The 19,362-nt window shown below is 47.3% G+C and overlaps 1 protein-coding gene across 6 annotated transcripts in view; it reads left to right on the forward strand.

The window, feature by feature from the left end:
- The window catches only part of LOC135915787 (fibroblast growth factor 1-like), a 58,796-nt gene extending 45,466 nt beyond the window's left edge, over nucleotides 1-13,330 (forward strand). For 2 of the 6 annotated variants that reach the window (XM_065448906.2, XM_065448911.2), the window contains exons 2-5: nucleotides 501-807; nucleotides 3,522-3,635; nucleotides 9,744-9,847; nucleotides 10,898-13,330. In XM_065448906.2, coding sequence (XP_065304978.1) covers nucleotides 501-807; nucleotides 3,522-3,635; nucleotides 9,744-9,847; nucleotides 10,898-11,095 — 723 coding nt within the window. In that variant the 3' untranslated portion in view covers nucleotides 11,096-13,330. The remainder of the gene's footprint in view (nucleotides 1-500; nucleotides 808-3,521; nucleotides 3,636-9,743; nucleotides 9,848-10,897) is intronic. The other 4 variants (XM_065448908.2, XM_065448907.2, XM_065448909.2 and 1 more) reach the window with 4 other exon arrangements.
- The last annotated feature ends 6,032 nt before the right edge of the window (nucleotides 13,331-19,362 follow it).

Below are 19,362 nucleotides of genomic sequence, written 5' to 3' on the forward strand. Positions count from 1 at the left end.
AGTGGTGTCGCTCGTCTTTTCTGGCTTATATATATACAGAGCCTGAACCTTCGGCAAGACCGACATTCTCTGGTCTTCGAGAAGCGTAGTGTACCAGTCAAGCCTACTTGACTTAAAGGGACACTAAAGAAAAAAAAATAGCCCTCATCGCATTCTAAAGGAACCAAATACTAAACCTAGCAGGATACCGAGAACTTGTGCCAAAGCTGCCTAAATAGAACAAAAATACTTTCAACTACTTGATGTCACACCCACGCACTTTTCCTGCGCATTTATCGAGATGCTCTAAAATTGGAATTTCTTCGTGTATTTTCTGCGCTTGTAACCTAGAAATTAGTTGAATATAGAGTTTCGAAAGGGCAAGCGAGCACTCCAAACTACTCTAGTGTTTCTCTCTGACACCCGTTTAACGACTACGCTCAAGCAACGGCGGATTGTTGCTCCGGCACGCTGCTGCGACACACGGTGCCTTATGTACGCGTTCGCCGCGCGCCACGCAGGAGGCTGACCTGGCGCGCGAGGCTTCGACCGAACCGTCGACGGGCGACCCGGCGGCCAGCGACGGCGTCCCCGATGGCTCCCCTCGTGCTTGTGGCTCGCGCTGGTCGCCGGCTCGGCTGGTGGGCGAGGCGAGCGCCATCTGGAGCAACATGGCTCGCTTCCGACCCGCCTTCCTGGGCGGCCGGGACGACAACCTGCCCGACCACCTGGGGCCCGTCAAGCAGCTGTTTTGCCGCACGGGACACAACCTGGCCGTCTTCCCCGCCGGCACGGTGTACGGCACGCGGGAGGCGTACAACCGATACGGTACGCGTCTCGACACTCTCTTCCTGCCGCCTTGCAAGTGAGCGACAGCGTTGGCGCGGGCCAGTTCGTGAATATCGGAGTCGGAAGAGCGTGAAAGAGCGGGACAAAGTAACAGCTCAAACAACAAAGCTTTGACCCTGTGGCTCAAACCCTGAGCCACAGGGTCAGCGCTCTGAGCCTCTGTAATGCGAGCCTCGGAGTACATCAGCCGCTCTCGCCGTCTTGATGCGGCGCTTATGTCGTTCGCAAGTGAATAGTGCAAGTTGAGCCTGCGGTCCGTACAAAAACAGGATGGGAAAGAAATAGTTTAACGAAAGCTTAAGATATGTTTGCTGCGCTACACATAGCCCTTGCTATAGTTAAGATGGAAGTGATTGAAATTATTTGGCTCCCCTATGCGCTCGGCCCACGTTTTAATCCTTGAGCTTACTAGCTTATTAGCGATATTAGGGATTACAGTCCCGCTTTCAATGCCACTACAGAACATAAGAAAAATATACGTGGCCAACCCGGTCCGCTGATTATTGCCCCCTGCCTAGTTGTTGTTGTTGTTGTTGTTGTTGTTGTTGTTGTTGTTGTTGTTGTTGTTGTTTTCAAGCCTTCGTTAACCACATCTCTCCACCCACTTTCTTTTCTCTTCTACGTAACACTGCGACCGTCTGCATAGGATGGATTCTATATAGTACTCTAGAGCCTTGAAGCACCAAGAGTGTTGCGAGTTATACCAGGCTAACCACCTTCAGAGTTTTTTGGTAAATACGCCCTTCGAGCCGGCAGCTGTCCTCTGTCCTTCCTGCTGGCTGCGTTATCGTTACCGAATTTAACTCGTCACCATGCCCTTTTGCTCAAATGTGCAACCATTGCTGCTTCACGATGTCGCTACATGTATTTCAGATCGCTTGCAATTTACCATGAGAAACAAAGAAAACGTTATCCTCTCTTGCCTTTAGTTCTTGAGCAGAGAAATGAACCATTGTGAGAATAGCGACCGGCTGTAGCCTCCAGTAGCTCTACAATTGCAGCCCGTGTATGCTCCGTAAGTAACAACACTAAGATTTGTGAGCAATCCGAGAGAATTTTCCGACCCTTTATGCAGGGTGTCCCAACTATCATGTACGCAACATACCACTCGCGACATACCATTTCTTAGTTCAAAATCTCATATCATAACCAATAGAAGAACAGACAATTTGCTAATCAATACGTTTTAGTTCTTGTGGCAAGTTTGTTCAGCGGTTCATACCTGTTTGGTAAAGTCACATATCCTGCAAATTCTCGTCATCTGTTCGTTGTCCAGTCTTTGTGTGCATTCCCTTTGTACCCACCGTTGCCTTAATCACCTGCGTATTCCTCACGTTCACCCAAGTTTCGCTTTCCTTGTGCTACCGCCCATTTTTTTTCCTTGTTGATGCACACAGAAGTGTACACGCCTCTGTGTTATGTCACTGTCTTATATTGTTGCGACCCTCCAATCAGTATTCATTCGGCGTTTGTTATCGTTGTTGTTATCACGTTGTAAAATCAACATAGACGCTACATAATGCCGTTTCATCAGTGCACAGAGAAGGGAGAGGGGAGACCATTTCGGAAGGTACCTGCATTTAGACGCTGATGATAAATGCTAGCAACAATTCCAAAATGAGACACCATTTGTAAACTATATGATGCTGCTTTTGAACGCGCTAACTTAGTGAGCGCCGTCCCGTCTGACCTCTGGTACAGGTGATTCGAATCTTGTCAGGGAATATTCATCGGTGTGCGCCCTCACTCTCATTCTCCTCTCCCCTTCCTAACGGGTTTGTTCTGTGGCTAAAGTGTATTTGTTAGCCATGTATCATAAGTCTCAGCGCTGTATGGTTTGGGAGGTGCGCCAGCTAACGCAGCTGTTACGATTACATGTCGAGTACATCTTCATAGCGCTGTCCACAGAAACCAGCCTGCTGGTTGAGCGCAGAATCATGCGAGCACAGTAATAAGTTTCTGTTGGCATATCAGTGACTGCCATGTTGATTGGAGAAGAAGGTCTACCTTCCTTTGTGGGCTAAATGTCCTGGCCTCACTAACTGGGATTGCACATTAATGCACAGCCAAACCAAGAAGAAAGCCTTGCTCTCACCTCGTTTCTAAACAACTCCACGTGCCAAATGTCGAGAAACTGCGGTATGGTCTGCTTATTTTTTTTTTCGCAATTCCCGACTCATTCCATAAGCTTTCCATTTGTCCACCCTCTGTGTGCCTTTGTTCTCGCTATTTCTACAGCAAGGTCTGTCACGTTTACGTTCCTGACGTCATTTTATGACGTCATACGTCGTTGTCGCTGACGTCCTACGACGACACAATAGTGTCGGTACATGTGCTGTTTTTCCATCGGTGTCCGTTCTTGTGCGATTTATGTCTACATGTTCTGTGCCCTTGACACCCCATGTCTTTCAGAAGTTGATCCGCTTAAACGGCTTATGTCCGCAACAATCGCTTCCTCTTCACCGCTTCCTTTTCTGTTTTCATCGCCTTAACGTCCCCCGCCACTCTCTTCGCTTCTGCGAGCAACATATGCTAGCCTGTCCTCATCACCTGTTTTGCCCCCAAAAGCTCGACACATCGTCCCACGTACTCCTCTTCTGGTGAATACGTAGCTTCCAGTCTGACGGCGTTTGCCCTTTGTCTGTTTGTTTCTTCGGTCCTCCTCTCCCCTGACGTGTTCGCCGGCAACGAAGAAGAAGCGGCAGAAGGCGTCCAACTAGAGGAACGGGGCGAAGCCGGCGATGTCGACGAAGACACGGAGCCCACCGGCGTTGTCCAGGGTACACAGGAGCACTTCGCTGAAAACGGTACAGGCTCTATTCGAGGAAATGCGCAACTATTTGATATTATAAGGTAGAAAAGAAGAGACCGCAGCAGTGGCTTTAAAGTTGCCTCATGATGAAAACGGAGAACATTCTGTCCACCGAGGCTAGACAATGAGAAAAAAGTAATACAAATAATAATAATAAAAACTGAAGTGCAGCAACTTACACTACTGCGTATTTGAAGATAACAAAAAGCTTGGTTACGCATTTGTCCGTGCAGCTGTAGAATGAACTGCAGTATTCACTGTGTGTAAAAAACTTGGATCAGCACAAATACAGCGCGAATAACGTTACGATAAAGCAATATTCGAAGTTCTTGTGCCAGATTAGTGTATATAATGTGCCGTATGTCTTGCCCAAAGCGCCCCTCTGAGTGTTGTTAATAAGACTAAAAGATCGGTTTCATCGGCGTCATAAAAGAAACAATATAAAATACAACGTGTGGTAACGTTTGATACATATGTGAGCTTCATACATGCTTACATGTACGCAAGACACTTAAATAACGCGCTATACGAGTCAGGGGCTCTGGTAGAATATACCTGAAGACATGGTAAAAAGAAATATAGAGTTACGAATTTGGCAATCAGTTACAGCATGCATCGCTCACGTATCTCGCGTGACCGTATCTACTGAGACGATCTTCAAACCTTCTGCCATGCGCCAAGCGAGAAAGCTTGCCCAGCCGCGATTACCGTCGACAGCACGACGGCAACGCTTCCGGCTGTCAGGTTTCTTTGTTATGTGGCCTATCACCAGGGAGGTGCATGGTGCCGATGAACCAGTGTACCGCGCACGCATTCTTTTCGCCTTTTACACTGACCGTGGTATGTGGCAATTAACGTTTGTGGATTTCACGTATATGGTGCAACTTCTGGGCCCGCGCGATTCGTGCAGGCCTGATAGCGCCCCGCATGAAGGTCACTTCTCTGCGGGCCACCGTGGAAATATGCGCTCTCGCGTCACGGTTCACACGCGGACGCCGGGTCACAGCACTTTCTCTTGCCTCAGTGCGCGAAGGTGTCGCGAAACGGAGTTCTGTGTCGCAGAGTGTCTCAGCTGTGCTTGAACTTCTCCGTAAGCACTGGTCGGGGTCTGGAGAGCTGCTATACTGTCGGCAGTGGCTCGCAACATCACCCGCTGTGTTCGCACGCCGCGCACGCATTTGCGGGGGGGTATATATGTTTCCAACGTAGTTCGAGCCATTGTTCGCGCACAACCTTTCACACGCCCAGCGAATTACCTGAGCGATACGCGGTCAGCCGTTGCGTTATTACATTTTACATGTAAAGCTCCTATAGGCCTACAAGGAAATCAGTACTGCGGTCACACGTTTCCTTGGCACGTGTACCTCCAGGCTAAAGCGTAGGCTGTTGTTCGAGGTGCACTGCTTGTTTACTTCGGTGACCTCATAGGTGGCGGATATCTAGGGATCGGGTGTCCTTTGTCTATCCGCCGCATATGCGAGTCACCAGTGCATACATCTATTGCATCAGACTTATCAAAGTAAAAATGTATACGGTTACAACTTTTATGTGTTGTTCAAGCTGCGAGTACCATTCCGTGGAGAGAGTACAGAAATCCCCACACAATCATACATATTTTGTTTTTTATCTTTTTTATGCGAAGTAGTTGGTGGGTAGGTCTTCTGGTCGGTGCGCTCTTGTTTGCACAAGCGTGTTTGCACTAGCACTTTTTGGCTCATGAATCTACCTTGTCGCTCTGATGCTTTGTATAAGCAACAATAAATTCAAAGGCATAATGCTTTCAGAAAGGCGATTTGTCCATAAGCATTCCAGGCACTCTGCGCTTTGTAAATATGCAGAAGAAATATTTGGACAAAGGTACAAGAGGGAGACTGAGAAACAACGAAACTTGTGCGAAGTAGCTTTATACTATATGATTGATAGAAGCAAGTGGTCATGTGGTGTAGATGTTCACCCATCGATATTGTTTCTTAGCAAGCATCGGAGGGTACTCGTGGCGTCTACAGGGTTTTTACAGAAAGGTAAAAGTGGTGTGTAGCCTTTCGATTGAATATACTAACACAGTTCTTTGGAAGCCTGCGGAAGGTGTGCAAGAACGCGTCAACGTTTCCCCCCAAGTCATAGCGAGCATCCGGCCGCAAACCATCATGAAATACTACTTGTGGAATTGTCCCGTACTGCACTCATCGAGGCGTCACACCCTGTCAAAAGTGGGGCTACACCCAAGCTGGCCTTGACTATCATCTGTGGATCTATGGTCCGCACCGTAGATCGTTGTTAGATTTCATCGGACATAATCAACCGTATACTTGTACTTATAACTTGTAAGTACCAAACGTTTCTTTTCGAAGGCCAAGCTTTCGAATAAAGACTAGCATAGTCAAATGTTCACATATACTTCCGGGTCCACGGAAAATATTTCAGAATTAATTTTTTTTCGTGATATTTAATGAGAATAGTTTGGAAAGAGTTCGATGGGGGGTATACTGAAGATAACTTCCAGCTGTAGTGGAAAGGTAATGACAGAAATGTAAGTCCCCGTTGTGCGAGAAGAATAAATGGGAGGGTGGAGAGGACCGAGGTGCCCGATTTTCGTTAGTCACAATCATACGAAATAACAAATAATGAAGTGAGAGAACGCATAGGGGATGTTCTGTTTAACTTACATGTAGAACTAATAAGGTGAAATAAAATAAACAGACGAAGGGATATAACTTGCCTCAGGTGTGGCCAACGCAACACTTCCCCACCAAGTTCTATATTCGTACACTTTAATTTTCCCTTGCCTTATTATTTCTACACTTCAATTAAGCATAATAGTTAACTTACACTGTGCTTTTTTTTCTTTATTATCTGTCACTTCGTGTGATTGTGACTCCCCGTCGTTTGAGGAGAGACAGCAGTCGCGGATGCTCATGTCTTAAGTCCCGCCACGCACCTGCTGGTCCGCACTGTCCTACCTCGGCCCTTCACTTTGCAGGCAGTTACAGGAATTAACCGCGAACAAGCAGGCCACCCTCACGGCACCTATAATTAGCAGCACACGAAGATAAACGACCACGGCTGGAGACTCGAAGGCTTGGTGCCAGCAACAACGACAACCATACTTCCCTAGTTTCCTGACTAAACAGTCGCGAACACGCCAGGACGTTTGCGTTAGTTCTGAAGCTCTGGAGCGATGTTTCTCTTTTGCGCCGCGCTGAAGCGGCCGCTTCCCGGCATGCTAGTGTGTAGCTTGGTTTTGTATACATGCGGTTTCTTGCGTACGTAAGGGGATGGCACATTCGTGCTGATAATCACATGGCCGTGGTCTGGCAGTAATGGCAAATGTTGTCACGGGCCAATATAGCCATCAATCCCGGTTCAGCCTAGCAAGTTAGGTCACGGATTGTTCCGTCTGAACCTCTCTAGCGCTGACATAGAGGACTGAGTAGAGGAGGTTTAATGTATAGAGTTTAGAAAATACTTCACTGCAAGCATCTGCAGAATTGATTAAATGCCTGGTTAAAGGTAATTTTCTTCGTCCAAATGTGTTCAGCCTTTTTCTAAACAACAAATGTCACTTCATACCGCTCTCCGAAATGTCAAGCGCGCCTCAGCGACCTTTCCCGCCGTCAAAATAGCCCGAAAAAGAAGACGCATTAGAGACAGAATGGTGCATGCGATTTCCAGCTTTTTTTTTCTTTTTGTATAAAACTGTAAATATTACCGGATAGATTTGTGTCACCGGATGCTCTGCAAATTGTTCACTTTCGAATCATCAAGGTGATTGCAAAGCGTAATAACTTGAGGTAAAGTGCGCGCATTGCAACGACAAAGCCGCCTGGAAAACATGCTTGTGCCTCTGGCTACTGTCAGGGTGTACTTACTAGCGCCTGTTCCCGGTATTCTGGATTGTCATTGTTGCCGCCTGCATATTGGTGGCGCTCTACGAGATATACTACGAGAGAAAAAAAGAAAGGAAAGGAAGGAAAACGCAGGGCCTCGTCCAGTTTGTTACACCGCACAAGGAGATGGAGCGGGGTAGGGAAAAAGAGAGATCGCGAGTCTAGATCGATCACACGCACTATGCGAGCTGCAGCGTATCTACAGTCGAGCACTCAAGTACGTCGCGTTCATGTACTGTATAGAAGATCACGTGTGGCTTTTTGGTCTGATTGGCAGTGAAGCCAGACTCCAAGAACGTCTACTTCGATAAAAGGTCGATCATCCAGTTTATACTCAAGGCACACAGGGGATTCTGGCATTGTTTGTCGAAGCGGGAACAGTGACATATCTTCATTTAGCGCACATGGGTGAGTCAGCTATTCCAATCCGATAGCTGTACGAGTTAGTATACTGGCACAGCAGCGTGCCGACCCATAGCCGACACAGCAGTGATAACTGCAATTGCAATGATGGATCGAGTCTGTAAAACTGATGCGTGGAGTTCCGGAGTGTTCCAGTGACTCACGCGATATTACGCGCGAGATAGCAAAGCTCTCTTGCAGCGTCTACTCTTGATAAGTGTATGTGCTCCAGCGTGGGCACATCGGGTAGCGTCATCGGCGAAGTGGTTATCAGCGATGACACAATGTCACGGCACCCATTGAAAGATAACGAGCCGCTTCCTCCACACAAGAACGCAAATCACTACACTCGAGCATCCCGTAAATAATGATATTCGTTTATATAACCCGGCGTTCCATGCATCCGTCAATCACTTGTGTTTTTTCTGTCGCTCTCTGTTCTTCTCGGTCCGCTTACGTTTTTCCAGGTTTTAGACGCGGTTCTGTCCATAACGCTCACTAACCACAGCAGCGGCATACAAAACAATGTTATCAGCGGTGAGTACTGTTCGAGTGCGGACCTTTCTGTATTTTCTTGCGCGCAGTGCAGGAATGCGGGGACGAGCTTCCCAGACACCGGCATCAACAGCTCGCAACGACGTAGGCAGCGGAAACAGATCTCCACTTTTTGAAGCTGTTTAATTAATTACTTCACGGTATATATTTCAGTCTACAAGTTGTAGCTAGTGAGTATGCAAGGCATATCGACTTAGAACAAATTATCAGGATTGCACCAGTTTCTCGATATTATTTCGAAGTGTTCTACAAAATGCATTGGCGTTCCAATTTAAGAAAACTCTGTTTCATGCATTGAAGCACAAAGGTATCTGGAACACCATGCAATGCATTTCGATGAACACTGAAAATTAATATCTCGAAAGTGGTGCAGTCCGGGATTTTCTAAGTCGACATGCCTTGCATACTCACTGGTTACAATACCTACAGATCGAAATATGCGCCGTAATGCAATTATTAATCAAGTTAATTAGTGTAATTATGTTGATTAGTCAATTAAGCATTTTGATTCCTCCTGGAAGTAATGGCCGCCTCACCTGATAATTGACATCAAGAGTTGTAATTGTGGTATCTGCCATAGGCACTTTAAAAAATTTGGTGCAGCTGAAACAAAAAAAGAACACCCTGTATTTTGCAAATGGCCATTCTAAAAGCCATAGCCGACAAAGTAAGGTGGTATTACATCGATGCAGCCTTGGTGGGATGTGAAGGCGGATTAATGAGGCCAGCCGTCGCAATCGAATGTTTTGAAAATTTGGTGTGCTCCACACGGAGAACGCGATGTCTCGTGCTAGCGCGCCAAACATTCTAGCTACATTTTCTGAGTGTCTCTACTAACATGCACCAAAGTTCTTTTTTTTTAATTCTATACACGACTACAATCAGCTGTTAATCGTTAGTGGTCAGCCGAAGAAGCCTCCTGTAGTAGTTTTTTTTTTCTTATCTGATGAGAATAAGTAGCCAACTTTACAACGGTACAGTTAACGTAAAATTAAATTATTGCCATCGCGGCTAATATCCCCGGAGACCCGAAAGCAGATCGGGGATATGATCGTCTTTCAAGTAGGTTTTTATCACCGAGAGGTATATGTTGCGAATGCGAAAACGCTAATTTTCGCTGCCCCGTAGGCACGGAACATATAACATTGTGCGTGTCTACGACACGTTATGTGCGGCCGTATTGCGCTCACTTCACTCTCAAGTTGCTCGTTGGTCAGCGAGTTCTGTCTGAGCTGCCGTGCGTTTCTTGAAATTCGCAGCGATTCTGGAGCTTCTGTCGCACGACATCGGGCAAGTGCGGATCCGCGGCGTCGAGACCGGACTGTTCGTCTGCATGGACGCCGAAGGCAGAGTATACGCCAAGGTAAATAAGCGAACGTGATTCCGTAAGAAGTCGTCTGTGCTTTTCCACGCGTGCAAGCAGTCGGCGAGGGCTGCACTTCTGCGCACCCTTCGCTATACACCAAAAGGAATAAATAAAACTAGGAAGCTCGGCTGGGAAGCCATCCCTTTCCCTGCTGTCAGCGATCCTGTCTCTGTCTGGATGTCTGAACGTGTTTCTTTGTGCAGGCGTGTTTGGCTTGGCAGCAAACTAGAGATTATTTACGTAAGTTTGGGTTGCCAAGTTTAACCATCCAAGTGTTGTTTGTTCTATAGCTCTCAGGCAGCATGCATTACTGAAGATAATGTGTTCGCTAGAATCACCTATTGCTTTGGCACGTACATAGCTATATATATATATAGCTAGTTCAATTAAATCATAGGCTTTAACGTTCTTAAAAGGCGCTGTGTACGTAGAGGAACTCCGAATTAATTTCAACCAGCTGGGGTACGCAAGCGTTATACAAGCGGCACGCGAGCGTTTTCCCATTTCGTCCTTATTTGTATGCGGCCGCAGCCAGGAATGGAGCCCGCCACCTCGTGCACCAGTGCACGTCACCATAGCCACTAAGCCCCAGTGGCGGGTAGAAAAATAAATAATTGATTATTTCGTGTGAGTGAGTCAATAGGTCACATTTGTAGCGAATTTGCTTCAGTATAATCGCAGCAAAAGCCTTTCAAGCGCTTGCTTATATTGAAGCGGTAGGACAATCTGAAAATGTGCATAGTTAGAACTGGTCCGAGCGGAAGGGAAATTAACACCTGCTGAACTTTTCTGTGCACGAGACATGAACGTAAAAAGAAAATCCGCAGTTCCAACATCCTTGTGCAAATATTAATAGACCACCCTTCTCGTAATGAAGATGATCGTGTGCGCCTTCAGGGACACTAAGCGCCATCTTTCAGTCACTATCCTTTTAAGAAAAGAGGGTATAGTTTCTGTCTCCAAGTGTGGGATATATCCTGATGCACGCGCGCCTACTTTTCTTTCTCCCTCTTTCTCTCTTCTTCTCTCTATGTTGCGCTGTTCCAGAAGAACCGGATGGACGAAGAGGGCATCTTCTACGAGATGTACGAGAGCGGCTACAACCTCTACCTGAGCAAGCTGAACAAGGACAAAGGCTGGTACCTGGGCATCAAGAAGTCGGGCGTGCCCAAGCCGGGACCACGCACGGCGCGCGGGCAGAAGGCCGTCCAGTTCCTCCCCAGGGCTGCCAAGCCGCGCTCCTAGTCTTCTGCTCCAGCAGTGATGACTCTTCGACGACAGCCAGCGATGCTTATACACCAACGTCGAAGGAGCCAGGAAACGGTTAACGAGACATCTGGCACCAGGCACGCCACCACGTGGTCGGCGTTCGTATATGGCGCCTGCATGCGTGCGACGCGCATGGGTCTGTCAGCGTCCAAAGTGAGGACGTGGGCTTCCACAGACGAAACTGAACGCAGAAGAGGTGCTGGAGACGAAAGGCAACCGCGGTTGACCGAGCTCACTTAGGGGCTCCTCTTGCAGTATTCCAGAGACCAAGAGCCTGAACTGCCTCCCGAGTTTTTACACAGAGCGACTTGTCTTAACCGCTCAGAGGTTGGTCGAAGCTTTGCGCTTTCACCTTCAGAGCAGCTAAATATGCAACAAGGTGTGAAAGAAAGACAGGCAGGCGCATCCTGGAAAAAAAAAAAATGTGGAGCGAATACAAGCAGGGACACATTTTCTGCTCTCCATAGGAAGCGACTTTCCAGCATCCTCAGGGAAATATTATTGCCTGCCTCACTCGCAGTTTCCTCCATACTAGAGATTGACAGACAATCACGAAACAGTGGCAGATATGGCTGTCACTGCCCAAAATGGAAATATCCTGTTCCTAAATGATATTACGTTAGGAGCGCACCTACAGAGAAAGAAAAATAGAATTGGGAAGTACTTGGAGGGTTGAAAAGAGCTGGAAAAAATATGCGAATGATTCAGAAAGAAAAGAAGAAAACAAGGTGCCACTACCGTCATTCTGGCCTAGAACAGGCTAAAATAACACCAGTCGTTTGACGTAGACATTTCGAAGAGAAATCTTCTCTTTCTTCACCAAAAAGAGGACAAACCAGATGCCTTTATTAGGTTATCTTATTAGCTTAAGCTAACGTATAGTACAACCTGCCTGCCAGTTTTCACTTTAGGTCGCTTCTCGATGTCTTCTACAGAAACGGATTTGAGTTTTTGCGGTGCAGACGGTCCTTCAAAAAGATGGTGGCACATACTGGCGATGAATTCTTGGCAAGGCGAAAGTCATATTAAGAAGGGATGAAAAAGTGTCATTTTCACGCAAGAGAGAAAAAAGTAATCGAGATGACGAAGATGGTCGCCTTCGTCTTTCATACTCTTCTGCGTTCGGTTTCAAAGATCAGAGTGTCCAGTTTTGCCCACCCGCCCGAACAGCTAATTTTGACGTCAGAACTACATGAATGCTCTATTTCATCGGCCATATTTGGTGTTGTGAAAGGCTTCGCATCAGTAGTGGTTGTGCCGCAGCTAGCACTGCAGCCTCCGTTGTCACTTGAAAGGGATAACTTTTTACAAACGTTTTTCAGAACGGTAATAGACACAGTACTCGCTGGGTACTATAGTACTGTGCGCAGTAGATACGTGCAAATGGGTTCTGAAGATACTTCAACTGTGGGTGCGCGATGGTAGGAGTCTGTTTTAAGTAGAAGTAAATAGTATACATAGCGCTTAACGTGTTTGAATGATCGTCGTACCCGTTTCGCGTACACGTTGCGTGAAAACCGGCAAAAGAAATATGGCGTTCGCTTTCACGAACGCGGTTGCAGTGAAACGGGTAGCTACAGGTACGAGCCAGTTTTATTGTTTTCGACGGGGGCCCATGTTCGCGAAGCTCCTCTAACACAAGTGCGCTCCATGATCGGTCATCGCTGCGGCGTTTGTCTCGTGTAACGCCGATCGCTGTCACGAGTGGCTGACTCCCGAACGCTGGCCAATGAGGTAACGCCCTTGCTTAAGAGTTTTGTGAAATCAAGCCCAGATTTATAGGTTGGAACGCGACGTAGCAGTGTCCCCGTAACTATTGCGTTGAGTGTTCTTAGCGTAACTAGACGCTATATGTTCACGGTTGTGGATAAGTGGTTGTGACCGATCCAAACTTGCAGATATGCCCCCAAGCCGCCAAAGATTCAACCACCGGTTTGGGTCGCTGCGTCTTCTGTATTACTTGACCTCGCGGCATTGCTAAAATACCGCGACCACACATGAATGTAGATAAGCCCCGATAACCAAGTGCCAGCCTTTAAGGGCCTGACTCTAACGAGCAGTAATTTAAACGAAGTCATGAGAGCTGGACCTCTTACCTAGCAGTGCCTAAAAACCTTTCGAGAGCACGTATACCGCTATATATGGCACTTTTACGAGATATATTACGGTAAAAGCATACTTGAAACGCTAGTTTGCAGAAAGAAGTTCTGAGTGAACTCTGTTGGGCAAACTAATAGCTCGGTGGAGTCAGTTCTCTCTCTGTTTCAACGTTCCATGCGACAAGCGGCTCGCTGCTTTCGGCAACATTCGATGGGACAAAGAAACACACATCAGGCCACAAAATGCAGCAGCTGTCCACGCGACTTCCTGCGGAATGAAAAATGCTGATTGAGGCCCTTCGTTGACACTGGCGAAGCTGTCGGGAAGGCGAGGCCACGGCCCTGCTTTACCCCGGCGTCCAGTTTCATTCGTCGTTTGTACGACAAAAAGCTTGTCCTCTGCTTGGATGGACGTGTCGTTGACGGCATGTCGACAGAACTCTGTGCTGTTGGCATTCGACCAGAACCGAGCCACGGGTTCATTCTCAACTACCTTGCCGCTTAGAAGAGAAACAGTGACTTCCGCTTGGTCGGGAAGAAAAGCTAAAGAGTTTTAACTGGAAGTACACGCACCTGTTTTACCGGAATACCGACGTGCAGCACGAAACAGCTGCGCTGCTGGCTACGCCTTGTCGGATTGCGTTCAACTAAAACTGGCAGAACTCTTCTTGCGATGCGCGACTTACTCTATACTTACCCTGCTTCTCCACCGGCGCAAGGGTCCGCAGCGACGTCAGCCGCCAAACAGTTCGTGCGCCTGTCTGTGCACCATATTGGTTTGCTTATAGGCGCCCCCGCAACTGCTTTTGTCAGCGGCCCCTTCTGCCGCGCTATGCGCACATTATGAGCGTGCGTGTAGTTTCCGACTCATCTCCCCGCTGCACAGACCATCCGCATTTCGTACGTGCCTTCTGCAATGAGCTTTTCGTGCTGTTTCTTCTTTTTTTTTTTCGCGTATGCGACTGCACTTTGTATAGTTTCTGTCATCATCATCATTCAATATTTTCATATGCAAATCATCTGGCTCTGCGTCCGCACCGCATTGCGGATGCGCCTCAATTGGTCGCTTGTGATGGGAGTTGTATTCTAGCTAGCGCCGCCCGTCGAACCTCGTTCAGCCTCTTGCAAACAAAGCCAAAGTACGCAGCGCCACGCGTATCTGTCGCAACTTGTGCTTTTTGTGTGTGTGTGTATGTGTGAACGCTGCGAAAAAGTCAGGAAAGTAAAACAGAAAAAAAATCAAAGTGGAGGTTAGATGGTGGCGGGGGAGGGGGCGGGGGCAGGTTTTTTCGTTTCATCAGGCCGTTTTTCAACCCGGATGGCGGCTCGCGCATCGTTTCCTCTGCCGAGTTCCTAGACACACTTCCTCGGATGCTATACATAGCGCCCTACGCACGAGATGGGGGAACGGACCAGCAGTTGACGTCTCTTCGAGCCCGTGACTGAACGAACGTACGCGCACAACTGCAAAGATGGCTCTCTGCCAGCTCTGTGTCTCCTTCTGGGCAACGCTTTTTTTTTTCCATTCGTGCTTTTTTGGTTTTGTTGCGTCTGAGCTGGAATGGCGAGCACTGAGGGAAAAATCGAAAGGAAGCCTTCGGGCGCATCACAGTCCCGTTCGGAAGTCTCCTCTATATCGTTCGTCTAGGCTGCATAGGAAAGTGTCCCGAGCTTTTGGCTATGTATTCATTGCTAACGGTGGCCGGACAATGCAGTGACGGTGGCGGGCAGGAACAGAAACCCTTTACCGCTCTTCCGCGCTCTTGTACTCTGCCTAGTGAGACTTGTTCGTACTTACGCACTATCCGAAAATCAACCATGCGGCTCCGTTTGCGGCAGCGTGCAAAGAAAACTGGAGCGTGGACAAGCTACAATTTGAAGTCCAATTAATTGCAAGCTTGTCAAAAGAAAAATCACTGCCACAACTGCAAAAGTACTCACGTGAGTGTCATCGCTATATCGGGCCGTGCAATAACTAGTAGCAGCAAAGCAAAGCAGTACGAAAACGTCGCGTGTTCTCCTCCCGCGTGACCACTTTCTGCGTCATGAAGTCGCCACACGTATACCTCCTGGTTTGTTGAAAGGCTATTATGATAGATTATTTAGGGCGCTTGGAGGCTTTGCCAGTGTTTTCTTCTGAGATTCGCTGTCGACGTAAGGCACGCGTACTGCGTGTGTTTCGGCGACCTCTGTTTATGCTTACTAAAAAGCAGGGGGTATGAAAGAAATTTTTTGCTGACTAAGAGTCACAACAGTGGTGTACATAAATATTTGCGCGATAATCCCCAACATAGTCAGTAAATGACTAATGTGTACTGATTAACTTAATATCTGCAAGGGACCCATTGTAATTGCAGAAATGATAATGCGTTGCCCTAAACCCGAGAAATGCAGGCTCAAAATGTGCAGCGAAGTACATTTCTGTTCCGGTTAACATGTTTCCACATTGAGGAAACATATTGGTAAGGAAGCTGTGCGCCAGTAAGTTAATCGCTAAAGAAAACACTACGCTGTGTAATAGTATATTGAGAGTGTGGAGCGCATCCTTTGACGATAGGAAAAGGTCATCAATTGGAAAAGTCAAATAAGTGTACGATCAAAATCATTCCTCCGAGAGTGAACTTCGTTTTCGTGCAGCTTTTGGCATCTATAACCTAATCGAACAATCGACCGCGGTTGCAAAAGCGGCATCGGATTACTGAGATTGTTCCATCAAGTGCGCAAATGCTTCTGGCGCTGATGAACTACAAGCAACATTCGCTTCGTATTGTACTATTGTGCTTTTTAATTAATGTTCTTGATGTATCCGTACGAAGTATGTACCTAACACCGGCGCGCTCTTGAGATCCTACCAGATGGCTACGAATTCAGCCTGTGCCCTAGATCAGTACAGCTGATGTTCAAGTATTGGCAGTCTATGTCATTTTTTTCCTTTTAGGCTGACTTTTGTACGAGCGCACACAGCTTGGATACCTAATGCGCCAGCATGCACTCGCAAGGATACGGTCCCCAGTGGTATACGGTCGCCAGTGATGCTAGATTTTTCTGCAACAGTTGTCATAGAAGAGCATGGTCCACCTGCTGTTCAAAGCGGATCAGAAGACTGTCACTGCGAAAGGGCTAAGCGAATGAAAAAAGAAAAAGAAAGAAAAGGTACTCCGTGCTCGACGCCGGGTCCTCCGGCTTTTCTTGGACCACGGTAAAAGTAGTTCAGCCCCTTTTCCCCATCCTTCGCGAATGCTCGCGCCGCTCAGCACGTTGTAAATGTACTGGCGAAAGATGAAGGCAGACCGCTGACAACGGTATAGTTGCAGCCTATACTGAATGACTTCGACTATACCCGGACACGTCGCTGCCGTTTTCCTGCATTTCCCCATAGGGATGCAAACTTGACAGGACGCGTCGTATTGCAAGACAAGAATGCAGAATTGTCAGGCCACTCTCATCTTCGATCCCGCCGAGAGCTGAATATGGAACTTCTGTGACTTGCTTATTTCCTTTAACGTGGCTATCCACTTTTGTGATTGGTTTACTTTCTTTTTACTACCACTCCTTTAAAGTTCTACTACACTTGATGCGATAATGATGCACGGCATACAGACGCCCAGTGAATGGTTAGCGACAATTACATAACTGCATCTTATTAAACATCAGTGTGATCGCCCATGGGTCACTGTTGTGCCTGAAAGCCGCATACAGCGAGTGACGATACTACTCACTTTCTCGGCATATACAACGTAACTAATTTCGAAGTGAGTTATGAAGTGGGTGTTAACACATGCTGTGCGAACTCTTGGCCACTTTTCGGGTGTGCGCTGTTGCAATGACGTACGGAACTGTTTTTAATGTATACTATGTTGTTTCAGGTTCGATATGTATTTCTCATTGAGAAATACCGTAAAGTTATCACGACTTCTGTCTGCAAAGGAGCAACCTATAGACGTAATATATCTTACGGATAATGCACGTTGTTTTTGTATGTGTAATCGCAGAGCGTGTATGTACTTACATTTATGTGCGCTGGCTTTTGTACACATCGTCGTTGACAATATTGTACGCTGTGTCGTTTAGAAGGTTTTAGCATACCGTTACCACTCTACTGCTGCCGTCGCCGTCTTTCCCTAGACGGCATTCGAGCATGCGCGACGCGGGCAGTCGGCTCTTCGCTGAGGCAGTTATGGTAACCGTAGCCGTATGCTAAAACGCTGTAATGGCTAAAGCGGCTTTAGTGAAAATACGTGCTCGAGAGTGTAGCGAAACCGCCGCATATGTGCAACGTACTTCATTGTATATCTAGTCATTGTGCATTTCGAAGGGGGTCCAATAAACGTGCAACTCAGTTCCTTTCACCCCGACAGTGTGTACCCTGTCCGCTTCTTGTTTCTCTTGTGTATGAAATAACTCAGGGAGAACTTTGCCGAATGGATTTTACATTAATAAAGACGTTTCTTACACGAGTGCTTACGGGGCTTTGCAATCAGTATTGATTATGTATGCATGCACTTCGTTATGTATTAACTTCACTTGTTTTAATATATGTGTATATAATCTCACCAAATTGTGAGAGGGTGCGTTTTCTCTTTGGATCACCACACAAAGTAAATCGGTTAAATGTTATCAGATATTTTTCTGCAAGCGTATACACGTGGCTCATGTATCATGAAACAGAGTGCGGGCGAGACCAATGTGCCAGACTGACGGTGGTGTTGTGTCATGAGGATGGGCTTTTCAGATGGACGGGATTTCACGCCCCAAGCATGAGAGACATCGAATAGTACAACGAATAGCTACGAATCAGCCAAACCTGGTCTGTTCATTTATTATTGCGATATCAACTATATGGACACTCCAGGCGCATTTCTGCCGTCGCCGTCGACGTGAGGTTCCGTATAAAGACCAAGGGCGATAAGTTCTTCGCCGCGCGTCGTATGCTGTATCCCAAATGTATCCCATAAGGGTCCCATAAGTACACGCCGCCTAGGGAACCGGTGCATGCAGGACGCACTTGTGGAAGTACCGTGCAATACACATTGTGGTAGGACAAAAATACCTGTCGTAAATAATACCACACAAGAACAGAAAATTCGTTTTTCTGCACCTATAGATTCATAATCCAGCCACTTGTCTAAAGCGTAGCTTGTGTGTGTAGCTGTACAGACCATGTACAGCAGCAAGGTCACGGCTTATGAGAAAAAAAAACAAATAATTAACTACCGAAACCAAGAAGGAGGCGATGTCGGAAAACAGTCCCTGCTACACTCGGTAAATAGCAGAGCAGTACAATATGAACTTGTGTTGCACAGCAGCAGACATACAGTAGAACAAACAATATGCAGCTCAAGCAACTTTTCTCATGTTTTCATCTAATGAAAGTAATAGCAGGCAGTAAGCAATTAGTGACAGCATAATACATACAGAAGGACTGACGAAAAAAAGTCGCAGTTTCGCCCGAAAGGCGAAGCATCGATTCCGACAGCAAATTAGCAGAAATCTATACGAAGTAAGGATAGAATTTTTATCGGCCGTATAAATTTGGAAACATTATCTTACTAACTAAATTAACAAGCATGGTGTAAGCGCGCAGAAGCAAACATGAACACATCGCACTCGATGAGCGCGGACACTCGCTGTCAAAGCACTGGTGTGAGCAAGCGCGGCAGCAGCAGCGAGCGAAGTGACCTTCGTGCTGTCTATCGCTTCAATGCAAGAGCGGCTGGAACACAACGCGCACGAACGTATGAGCAGTCTGCAGGTTCCTTTCAAGATAGGGCACACGCGTGCAAAGTACGCACTTATTGGCGGAGTCGAAGCTGCCCCCACCCCCATTCCTCCCGCGCTGCCTTTTCGCTTTCCCCCATACATTGCGCGCGAGATTGAGCCGCGATCGTAAGTTCTCCTTATGCCCTGTCGCGAAATGCGCAGTTGCTGCCAGAGCACATAGCACACAACAAAGCCGCTCTCTCCTTCCCTGCCATCCCCCTACGGCCTTTCGCGCGACGGAAGACGGCACGTTTGCTCTTCGCTTTCTCCTTCGCACACGCCAGATCGAACCGCTATCGTCGGCTTCCCTTGCGTGCTTTCAATCGCACATGCAGCATACGGCGCGCGGCGACGGTGTTATGGCCCTTGAACGTTACACGGACC

The sequence above is a fragment of the Dermacentor albipictus genome, chromosome 4, assembly GCF_038994185.2.
Source record: "Dermacentor albipictus isolate Rhodes 1998 colony chromosome 4, USDA_Dalb.pri_finalv2, whole genome shotgun sequence".
Lineage (NCBI taxonomy): Eukaryota > Metazoa > Arthropoda > Arachnida > Ixodida > Ixodidae > Dermacentor > Dermacentor albipictus.